Raw genomic sequence first — 11,885 nt, forward strand, 5'->3', positions numbered from 1 at the left:
AACAATCAAATTATGTATTTATTATTTGAATTATCTGTTGTTTTAGAAAGCAGCGTTTTCCTTCTAAACACAGTAATGTATTAGAAAAATAGCCGATCAGTTGTGGTCTTGACCGGTCTTGATTTATAATCCAGAGTCCGCCCAGTCTGAGACCGAGACAAGGCCGAGAAAAAATGCTTTCGATACCGAGAAGAGACCTTCAAGAAGCGGTCTTAAGACCAAGACCATTTTTGAGTACGACAACACTACCGCCACCTATTGATGGGAATGAGTAGGCTTGTTAATAAGTAAATGAACGCCATTATTATCGGTTGATTTTATCAGTTAAAGTTTCATATTTAGAATAACTAAAAATGAGAAAATATTCCTTAAATTGGCTGATAAATTATCTGAACCGATATATACAGTATATATTGTTGATGTTTAACTTTTAAACACTTGAGGACAAAAAGAATCATCCAATCAGAACTCATCCTCACACTGACCGTCACAGAACACAAGAAAAAAAAACAAATCAAAGAACATTACAAGAATTTTGAAAAGGTTTATTACTTGTGTAATAATTTAGGCTTCCAGTAATTTAAAAAATATCATGTCTGTGACAAGCGACTCACATCTAAAATATACCGATTATTATCAACTTCTGTAACAAAATGGAGCGCCTTTAAAATCCTGTGAACATATTGCTTTAATATCCGAAATAAAACAGAACACTGTTACATTCCCTTGAACACCTAATGTATAAAGACACTCAATAATATGATATTAAAGAACGAGTTATAGTAACATCAATAAAGTGATGAAGGCTTCTTTAGTCAAATACTTCAAAAAACATCGTAGCTAGTTTTACAAAGTGAACCAAGATCACCAGACGACAGCAGTCACCACTAAACACACGGTGACGTTATTTACATCCAGACTTCATGTCAAACCTGTGCACTAAATACAGCAGCTACCGTTAGAAGTAGTAGAAGTAATATGGCACACACGAGCTAAATACTTTAAAGACAGCATTTAGAAACATCTGTCCGGATTACAAAAAAAAAATCACATCATGGGACATCTGGACAGAAAGGCTTGGAGCCAGAGAGAAAATCCAATTTAGCAAATTCAAAAAATAACAAAAATCACAAAGCTGGAAATGTGACAACAGTCGTCGTAGCGTGTGTCTAATGTGTGTGTGTACTTTAAATTATGACAGTAAAAACATGTTGGCTGCCAGGTGTTACGTCGGCTTCTCGTGAAAAGAGAACAGCCGAAAGGCAATAAGAGTCGTAATGGCAGCTTGGTCCCGTTCGATCTTCATTCTCTCACATGTGTCGGAGAGAACATGAAATCAAAAACACTTTCTTTAACATTTATTTATTAAAGAAGGTGCCAACACAACTCTGGCTCCAAGCCCCCGTGATCTGGTGTTTGGGAATCTGTTTAGTCTACCTTTCACTCCTCCATCTCCGCCATCTTTTCTATCCTTTAATGCAATCTGCTCACTCTGTCCGACTCTCTCTCATTCATCCAAGTCTGTATACACTCACAGTAACAGTGGATTACACGTGAGGACGGTTTTGTTCAGTCCTGCATCTCCGCCCCTGTGGCCTCCTCGTCCACGTCCACATTCAACTGTTCATCACCTGGAAGAGACATGAACACACTGAGTAACTCTCAGACTCAGATTTTACACATGAGAGCAAGTTTGATTGATTTTTTGGGCTTTTTGTGCCTTTATTGTAGAGAGAGGACAGTGGACAGAGCTGGAAATCAGAGAGAGAGAGAGAGAGAGAGAGAGAGTGGGGAATGACACGCGGGAAAGGAGCCACAGGTGGGATCTGAACCTGGGCCACCCGCTTGGACTATAGCCTCCATACATGTTGCACGCGCACTAACCACTGCGCCACCAGCGCCCCAGAGTTTGATTTCTTTTGTTGTTTACCACAAAAGTGAAGGAACAAAGGCGATAAAAAAGTGAATCTGAACCTTTTCATGATATAAATACAACTGCAGGATCTCAACTGGTCCAGACTCAGGATCCACCACTGACTCCTTAACGAGGAATCTCAACCCAACTAGCAGATATTTTTTTCAACCAATCAGATTTAGCAAAGAAAGGAACAAGACAAACATATTTAAAAAGCGACTCATAGGTGAGCTGATCTGCTGGTGGTAAGGTCACCCCTCATTTCCTGCTCTATCCACTGTCCTACAAAATAAAGGCATAAAAAGCCCCAAAAACAAATGTGAAGACTAAATTAAAAAGCAAATCATAGACTTTTTTTTTTTTTTTTTTTTACAAAAAAAGCTCCACTGAAAACATCTCCACTATGACCCACTTTTGGGTCCCAACCCACCAGTTGAAAACCACTGCTCTAATAGTATTGTATTAATTATTAGAATTAAAGAAACAAAGAATCTACAGATTGATTTTGTAAATTGAATGTACTTTGTAAGGGCTTTTCTAGTCTTTTGACGCTACATGTCTCACATACTGATGGCAGAGGCGGCTACTTTGGGGCGCAGAATGGCTAGCGGTTTGGTCGTGCCCCATATACGGAGGCAATAGTCCTTCAAGCGGGCTGCCAAGGGTTCAAGTCCAATTTGCGGCTCCTTTCTGTCAATGTCTTCCCAACCTTCTCTCTCCCGGGTTTCCTTCTCAACCCATTGTCCTGTCCAGAAGACGCTGCTACTTAAAGTGTTCAGCTGCTGATCAGCATCAAACTAATGTTATTCATACACATTCACACGCTGCTTGATATTCCCCTCAGGATCAAGTTGTGTCTTTCCCAACGGAAACTTCAGCATGTGGCTGCAGGAGCTTTACAACCAAGCAACTGTTTGTATTTCTGTTAGCTGCTATGATGCGTTTAGTAGCCATAGCATTGCTTTAAGCTAAATGCTAACTTCCCCAAGATTAACATGCTAAGATACTGATGTTTTGTAGGTTTACAAATAGGGGGATCATGTTTACCATTTTCACTTTCTACAGTAAGTAAGTACACTTGCGAGTTAGCATGCTAACACTTACCTTAGTTAGCAATCAACATATAGAACGTTTTATTTTGCCTGAAAAGTCCCTTTAATGTTTTTCTATCTTTGAACTGTGGCTTCAGACCAATCAAAACAAAGTCTCAGTGACTCATCACTCGTCCTCACCTGCAGTTTGTCCCTCTGCACACTGTCTCCCACTTTTGCCGTCCGGAGAGCTCGGCTCGTCCGGCGGCCAGCGGAGCTCGCCGCTCTCCACCTCGGTTGCGTCGGACGGCTCCACCACGATGGAGGGAAGCCTCTTGGACAGCTTCGGGTACCTCTCATGGGTATCTGGGAAGATCTGTTTGGAGCTCGTGTAAAGGTTAACTGAAGGGGTTTTCACAGCCGGTGGGATAAGACATCACTGCTCATCACACACGTGAGAGAACAACAATGCGGTAAAAATGGGATTAGGAAAGATCCATCAGATGACTTCACTTCAGTTATTTCTTTGATCTCCAACTTCAAATGTCATGCGGTCCTTTCTGTTTCCTCATTGAATTGTATGCTAAATGATCTCGTGAGCAGGTTGTGTCAAACTGGAACAAAGAAACAGTATTAGCGGACCAAAAAAGAAGATCTAATCGGACACAAAAAGTACATGTTGAGCCTGTCCCTTTCAGTAAATATCAGCCTGTAACGTGGAGAAACAGAAAGCAGCAGACAAACAGGATTCATCTCACACAACATCTCTCTGACTGTATGAAATATCACCCTTCACATGTCGCCTAATGATGATACATCATGTTTGGAAAATAAAATGTACAGTCGCCGATGATAACTCCCTCAGCTGGATATGACACATACCATTTACTCTCAGCAGGACTGAGTCCAACCAAACACTTTCCCCGCGTCAGCCCACATTTTACTGCTGCTCATCACTCCCGTGACTCACGGCTTCATGCCTTCTATTTAAATAAAACTCGACCGGTTTGAAATCATCTAAACACACACACATTTTGAAAAACACACACACAGCTGGAAGGATACTGCGTCCTGATCCGCGGCTGCGTCACCCCCGCTGAAGTCCTCCGTAGCCGGCTCCAGAGAGTTCATCACCTCAGTCATCCTGCAGGAAAACACACGCTGATTATCACCAATCAATAAGCTGAACACTGTCTCTTAAATGTTCAAGATTCTTTAAGTCTTTGCAAGTCCAGTGTTGAACAAAATGCTGCACAAACTAGAGAGGAGGAAAATAAAATCAGCAACAGAAATCTATCAAAGACAGTAAATACATGACATACCAGAAAGTGTGCATGAATATTACATCAGGTACTGAGTCTTTTTAACTTCTCCATATCAGAAATGTACTCCTCTAAACATCAAACATCACACATTGAGTTGTGTTTATATGTATCAGATCACATGGAAAACCTAAACAGTGATTCTCTAGATTTCCAGAGAGTAAGCAAACGTCATGTTTACATTTGTTGTTTCTCACCTATACCTGCATTTCCTTCCTGTAGAATAGCTTTGGCTAGTTTGGTAGGCAAACTTCTAACAGTGGTTTAGAAGTTTAGAAGTTTAGAAGCTGCATTTATAGGGGACGTCAATGAACACAGTGACTGCAGCAGCAGCCTGTACCAAAACTTCTACATCATCTTTGAGACAAAAAAAAAACAGAACACATTCGGACTTCAACACCGGCTGATTAACTTTAAAAACAGGTATGTGATTTATCTGATTATCCAGGGTGCAAGAAATGCACAAAAGAAAACACAGCCTTCGAGGAAAGATAAACTTGTTCACACTTGCACAAATCTCATGACATTTTCGGGGCATGTGTAAACATAAACGGCAACATTTTAACTCTAACTGTATCCAGTCTGACTGAGCTGAAGTGAAAACGCAGCAGGATATCATCAGGAGAATTCACCTCGAGCGAGTGGGAGGTGACGTTTATTCCCTCTGATTAGAACTGCTGCATAACGTTTCCTGTTTGTTGCTGCTCTCCAGTTTGTTCCTCTCTGCTCTTTTGTCGATTCTGTGAAACTACACTTAGACAGGGATAGTGTCCCGCTGTGAGGAGAACGTGTGAACAACCAGATCAGGAGGATTTCTGGGGCCACCTGAAATTATTTAGAAACTTTCTGAAGTGCATATGCTGAAACGGTTTCTGTCACACCTCCTCATAAGACTTGTGCTGATCCTACATGCAGAGTTAAAGAGATTTTAAAAAAAGGTAGAAAAAGCCCCCGTAGTTTCCTCTTAGTTGTTTTAAACCCTGACTGCCAGGGGTCAAAATGTTCCAGCAACACTCGTAGTATGAAGATCAACTTTCTAAACACGTCTTCAAGACTTTCACTCTTCATGCACCTCGTTTGTTGATTAAGTTGTGCCGGAAAATCCCACTCCGCTACTTCAAACCCTGACTGCCAGACACATGTATCACTCAGGTTCTTGCAAATGGAGCAAAGCTTGAACCTGGGTCCAGTCGGCCTAGTGTGAGTGCGTCCTCTACTTGAGCTCAGTGTCTTTTGACCAGACTGTTTACATGCACAGTAAAGTCAAGCTGAGGTTAGAGCGCCATTAGGCCGTTTAAATGGACTACAGTCCTTGTCTATGTACACCAGCACCATAGAAAATTGATTTATTGACAGCAGTATGTCCAATTCTGCTACGCTAGGTGGTGACACGCCCCCTTTCAGCGAGTTACTATTGGACCTTCTTCTGTTTGACCAACTACGTCACATACAAAACAATCGGCAATCAGCCCATCAATGTACTTCAACGTGTTTAACCCCTTCAGCTGACACAACATAAACTGTGTCTCCAAAGCCAGGCCAGTCCGGGTCCGATTCCGATGTAAACATGCGAGAGTAAATTAACTCCCAACCCCTTTATCTAGATGTCGGACCAACCCAATAAATTGACTTTTTTAACATTGTGTAAACGTGCTGACTGACCGAGCCGAGGATGTAACACCATAGCGGCCTTTACCTCCTTCATTATCTTCATATAAAAGCACACCTGGTTGTGCACCATCACTTATTTTAAATTGACTCTCGCTCTTATAACATGGATATTGATACATATCTAGAATCTTTGCCTCTTAAAATAACTCGTCCTACAACACCAGTCGTCTGCCCACCAGTAAAAAAAAACAAAAAAAAACAGACATTACATGTGACAAGTTATCAGAAACACCACTTTCCATACAATCACACCAGCAGTTGCTGTTGCCATGGGGACGAGCGATTGAGATTGTATGCCTCTGATTGTCGGGAGTAGTGCACTTTGCCTGAGCGCACAAGGCCGAGAGCTGATTTGGGGGTATTCATGTGTGCCGATACGCTGCAATTACCTCCGTCAGGACGGTGCGGTGTTGTTGTGAGACTTCTCTGAGAAACCATGGGCTCACTTCTGCCCCCTTCATCGCCGCAGCACAGAGACAATACGGGCCATTATTCCTCCTCATCAGACTCTTATTGTTTCCTCTGGAGGGAATCTGTGCGGCCACTCTCATGTCCAGCTTTAATATATTTAAAGAAAAAGAGAAGTGGAAAGTGAAGAGGCCCGCACACGTTTCCAGTCAGATCTGGTTTCTGAGAAGTGCACTCACTCAGCGCTGACCTGAAGCGTAACAGACACAAGAATTTAAATGCAGATGCCAGGCGTGACACTACTGTCATGCTTTCTTACCCGCTTCCCCGGCTGAATAATAATAACGTCTTATTTAGAGGCGTTAGGTCTGAACAAGGTTATCCATGTGTTAATGTGTCTGCCTCCTCGCTCTGCAGGACGCTGCTTCACTTCTGCCTCAACAGAGACATGAAACCCCTTCAGACACTTTACATTTAAAGCTGGCTGAGGGGTTTTAACTGCTGGTTCACATTACTTATAAGAAACACTGCACATCCATTAATTGAGCTGAAATAAGCACAGGTTTTTGCCAAGAATCAAGCGCAGTTGTTTTTTTCTTGTGTTGCAGTAAGTGCCACTTAAAGACCCTGTGGGGAGTTTTTTAGCTGATTATAAAACTGACTGAAATGAATAGTGATGCCTCTATAAGACCTATACAAGTAGGTGAGATCATCAGCAACAAGATTGGTTTCTATAATGTAATTTTTAATGCTTGTAAACACAGTCACAGGGTAGAGGTAAGACGAGACGACTGACAGCACTCTGCAAAAAACAGCCTTTTTAAAATATTTTTAATAGCCAATGTTGAGAGTTAATTATACATCTGACTGGTAAAAGACAGCAGGAAACTGGAGCTGGAGATGGTTTTTCCAAAAGGGCGACCGCCATCATTGGGCTTCAGAGACTAATGGGTGACAGCACTTAGACTACATCCATGTCTATGGTAAAAATACTTCGGCTTTCAGACGTGCAGAAAACACCCGGAAAAAAAGTTCCTGATATTTCCCGGAAGAGCTGTATGTGAGAACGCAAAGAGCCGACATTTTCACTCGGACTTTCTCCTGCTAGACACCCTTGTATTTTTAATCGCAGCAAATCCGAGTGAGCTGATCTGAGAACGTCGCAGGATATTTTCCGGAGAATTCACCTCAAGCCAATGGGAGGGGGGAGTGACGTTTATATACACCCCCTCCAGTCTGACAGGGATAGTCTCCCCGCTGTGAGGAGAATATCCCGAGCAGTCCTCCTGAAAGAGTGCATATATGAAAATGGCTTTAGTTGTGAAGACCTCTATAGGGCACCTTTAAGCACGCATTGGAGCTTCAACTAATGCTCATATTTCACGTCTTGATCGGCTTTGAAGGCAGATTTTAGTCGGGAGGAAAACCCTGTTTGTCGCAGAAAATAGTACGTTTGGTTTTAGCATTTGATCGTTGCCACAGTTTGTACAAATTGACAACGTGCCTCAGCTTCCTTTTGTTTTGTTTTTGTCATCAAATTCATAATCATCTAAATATATTGGGGATTTTTAACTATCGGTCTTTCATACTAAAAAAAAACAATGAAAACATCTTGTCATGTTTCAGGAACGTTTTTCATTATTTTCTTACAGAATCATTGATAATAAAAAACAACAATCACAGCTCTTTAATCACCTCTACAAGCCAAAACCCCACAGCAGCACCTTGATGCACTGCAGCTTCTCTCTGCTGATGCTGAATCGCAGACTTGAGAATTGATGCCAGATTCTTGCACCTACTAGTGTTAAAAAAAACAAAAAAACAATCTGATCTTTACTTGAAACCCATCCAGATCTCCAGAAAACAATTCTGCCTGCAGCCACGGTCTCCATTCTCCATCCTCACTGTTTGCTTTTTGGAAAGAAAGATGTGACCTCACATATTAAAATTCCTCCTCTCATGCTGTCCATCATGAGATCCATCACTGTGGAGACAGTCCACAGCGCTTTCCAAAAAATTGGTTTCCCTGAGGACGACTCAAAAATCTGTTCAATTCCAGTTTTTTGTTTTTGGAGATGCTGAAAGAATGACCACTCTTCTCTCTCCTTCTCTCCATCCTCTATCGCCCCAGCTGCACTTTTTTTTTTTTTTATATATTTCATTTCTGCTGCTAAATCAGAGCCAGCAGCAACACCACCTCCTCAAATTCAGGTTGCTCGGATAACCCAGTAAGTTTGAACAGCCCAGGGACGTGAGGAAAAAAAAAAATCAACCAATTGCCAAATATAGAGATATCGTTACTTAACATGCAGCCACCTGAAATGTTCTTTTTTTTCATGCAGTTACATCTGATTTCTCCTGTGTTTGTTGCCCTAATTCACATTTCCTGTTCTAGATTTTGACACAAATGCTCTTAGTTGATCTTTTAATGGCACTAAAATGAAATTACAGTTAACTGTATTTATAATTGATCATGATTTAGGGCACATAGGTTTACTTGCATTGCACACAACAGGTAGCCAGTGCTGCAGGTACCTGATACTATAAATAGATTTAAATATAAAACAGCCTCTGCTACACCTACACTTATACTGAAACACTTCACAGGCTGATGATCAGTGCTTTTTTGCCCACAATCCCACACACTGAACATCACCAGTGCAGGTTTAATTAATTTACAGTCCTTTGACATTTAATAAAAAAAAAATATATAAAACTAATAAATTATGTAAGAACTTAAAAAAAAACAAATTACTTAAATAAGCTTCTGAGTCAGTGTTGGAAAAGAAGACAAGTGTTGTCAGAGTGGGTTAAAAGGTGGATAAAAAAGCTCCGTAGCCTACCTGTCAGCGGGCTGATCCAGAGTCTCAGAGCAGCAAGGTCTCCGTCCTCCGCTCCTTCATCACACTGATGCTGCTGCTGCTGCTGATGAGGATGATGATGGTGATGATGATGATGATGCGGGCTGTTGTGGGCGACGCGAGGCTCCCAGTGAAGTTGCCGCTCGCATGGAAGTGTTCAGAGTCTGCGCGGAGGAACCGGACGGATGTTGCCTTTAAGTACTGTCGAAAATGTGTAAATTCCGAAAATAAGACAACTAAAACTATTCATAAGGGATGTTGTAAGACGACACCTGGAGTATGTTTCGGGGTGGGTGAGGTTGTAGCTTGTGTTTTATATTTCAGCGGTAGAACAACTCCAGATGTCGCACAATCGTGTCTTTAGCTGGAAGGAAAGCTGACCAACCACAGCGTTGCCTATTCCCGGCGAGATAACAATGTTGATAGATATATTAATTTGTAACTGGTTGAGAGTCAGCATTTCTCCTGGCTCTGACTCGTTCTTTAATGAAACACAAGCCTTCCGAAAACTTTAAGTTCTATCGGTTATCAGTCATCGGTTATCCTTGAAGCTGGGATAAACGACAAGCACCTGAATGCACCACCTGATCGGGTGAACCGAGCGGCCGTTGATTAGTTTAAATATGCTAATATTGTTAGCAGTTAGCTGATTCTCTCAGGTAACTTTCCTAATTTGTCGACACAATGTTAAACCTTGAGGACACGAAGATGTTGCCTTTTATTTTTTACTCTATGGTATCACAAGAAGTTAAAGTTAGTGGAGGTTTCTATCAAACAGCGCCAAAGCCTTAGTTGTTTGCTTGCACAGAGTGACGTCATGCATTTTATTTACCTGTGATTAGTTTTTCTTCATTATTTGTTCAACATCAGGCACGTTTGAAAAAATAGAAATATACTTGTTAGCTGTGTCTCCCTCTAGTGTTCAAACTCCTACTAAGGTCCTGTTGTGTTCATACAATCACGACCTTCTCTTTTAGTTCATCAGTTTCTCTTGTTTTTCTTTGTAAAAAATGCTTTTAAGTGTTTAATGTTTGGAAAGCAGCTCAAAGGCTAACTTTGATATGTAATGTAATATGTATGTCAGGACAGTGACAGCTACATGGTATTGAAAAGAAACCCTGACCTGAAAAAAATTAAAACATTAGCATTGAATCAATTTTATTGTAAAACACTGAAGAAAGTTTCACAGAAGAACAAAAAACATTTTTTTGCATTCTGGTTTTGTTTTTCAGGGAATATCTTCGGATGCGTTCATGCTGAAAAGAGTGGGAACCCTGAACTCCAGGTGAAGCCATCAGAGTGAATTCATGCTGGAGGTATCAGAGCAGAAGGTGGGTTCATGCTCAGTTTATTATTATTATTTTTTTTTTATTAGCACACATAAGAATACAAAATATACTCAAAATAGAATAAACAAAAACATAAAAGGTGTGTCAGGAGAGATCAAGAAGCCAACAGGCTTATCCAAGGGACCTCACCTCTTAAAGAGACAAATAAATCAACTAAACAAATCGAACTACACAATTTCAAAACAAAATTAAATATAAACACATATACAGTAACCTATACACGTATTCATACACACACACACTTAGACACATACATACAATAGAAAGACTGAGAATGTTAACCCTCTATCAGCTAAATGAAACACCCATTGATCTATTAGAAATGGAGTGAATGGGTGAGTTGATGGAGAAAAAAGAAAATAAATATATTTTATATATGCAAAAGTATGACCTCATGGATTAAATGTGAAGACAGTTTCCTTTTAAAAATCTCTGTCGACGAAGAGTCGTTAACGTGTTTTTTGGAATTCCATATTTGTACAAAAATTCCATATTTGTACCCCAGTTCTCTTCAATATGCAGATTATATGTAAATCATGCTCTCCAACCCCCCCCCACACACACACACACACACAAACACACACACACACACACACAAAAGGTGACAGTGAGCAGAATAAGGAAAACCACTGACATCCTAAAAAAATCTGTCATTGAGTGACATGTATGAAATTTCAGAAGATAGTCACTGAAAAACAAGGCAGAATGCAAAAAAATAAAAATAAAAATAAAATAATTGAATGCATGTGTTTTGTTCTTCAGTGAAACGTTTTCCTGTGCCAAAACAACTTTTTAAAATACAAGTGTTTCAATGCTTAAGTTTCTTTTTTCAGTTCAGAGTTTGTTTTCAATGCACATTTTGAGCTGTCACTGTCCTGGCTCTATAATTTTAGTAGTTTGCATTTTTTGGAAAGAGACTGTGACTTTATATTTTTAGAAGATTGCTACTGCCAGAAGTTAGAGTATTCATTTAAATGTAAAACATAATTTCCTTGTCAACTTCACAGATCACGAAAGCTGCCCCAACTCGAGCAAAACTCTCATGAATTTATTCTGACTTTGGAAATGTGTCTGTGACTCTGAAATCACTTGAAATGTCATTTGGTGTAAGGCCAGCACAAGTTGCTAAATTATTACAGACATGATACTCACAGAGATGGATCTGTTTCTGACTGAGATGGGTTTTGTAAACCAGAGACACAGAAGAAGTTTCTAGTTTACAGCTGCTTCAATCAGGAAATTTTTGATTAAAACCAAAAAAAATTAAATACTCAATAGTCTATAGGGTTGCCAAAATTTTCCGGACCAAATTAGGGACAAAATGGAGC

At 40.4% G+C, this 11,885-nt stretch overlaps 1 protein-coding gene across 1 annotated transcript; it reads right to left on the bottom strand.

Moving 5' to 3' along the window:
* Nucleotides 1–529: 529 nt before the first annotated feature.
* si:dkeyp-72h1.1 (LBH domain containing 2) lies at nt 530–9,350 on the bottom strand. Its single transcript, XM_020649703.2, has 4 exons — nt 9,191–9,350; nt 4,012–4,090; nt 3,148–3,322; nt 530–1,631 (listed from the first exon to the last, which is right to left on the bottom strand). Exons 2-4 carry the CDS (start codon nt 4,087–4,089, stop codon nt 1,570–1,572), a joined length of 315 nt encoding a protein of 104 aa, XP_020505359.1. The 5' UTR covers nt 4,090; nt 9,191–9,350; the 3' UTR covers nt 530–1,569.
* Nucleotides 9,351–11,885: the final 2,535 nt, after the last annotated feature.

This window comes from Labrus bergylta, chromosome 18, assembly GCF_963930695.1.
Source record: "Labrus bergylta chromosome 18, fLabBer1.1, whole genome shotgun sequence".
Lineage (NCBI taxonomy): Eukaryota > Metazoa > Chordata > Actinopteri > Labriformes > Labridae > Labrus > Labrus bergylta.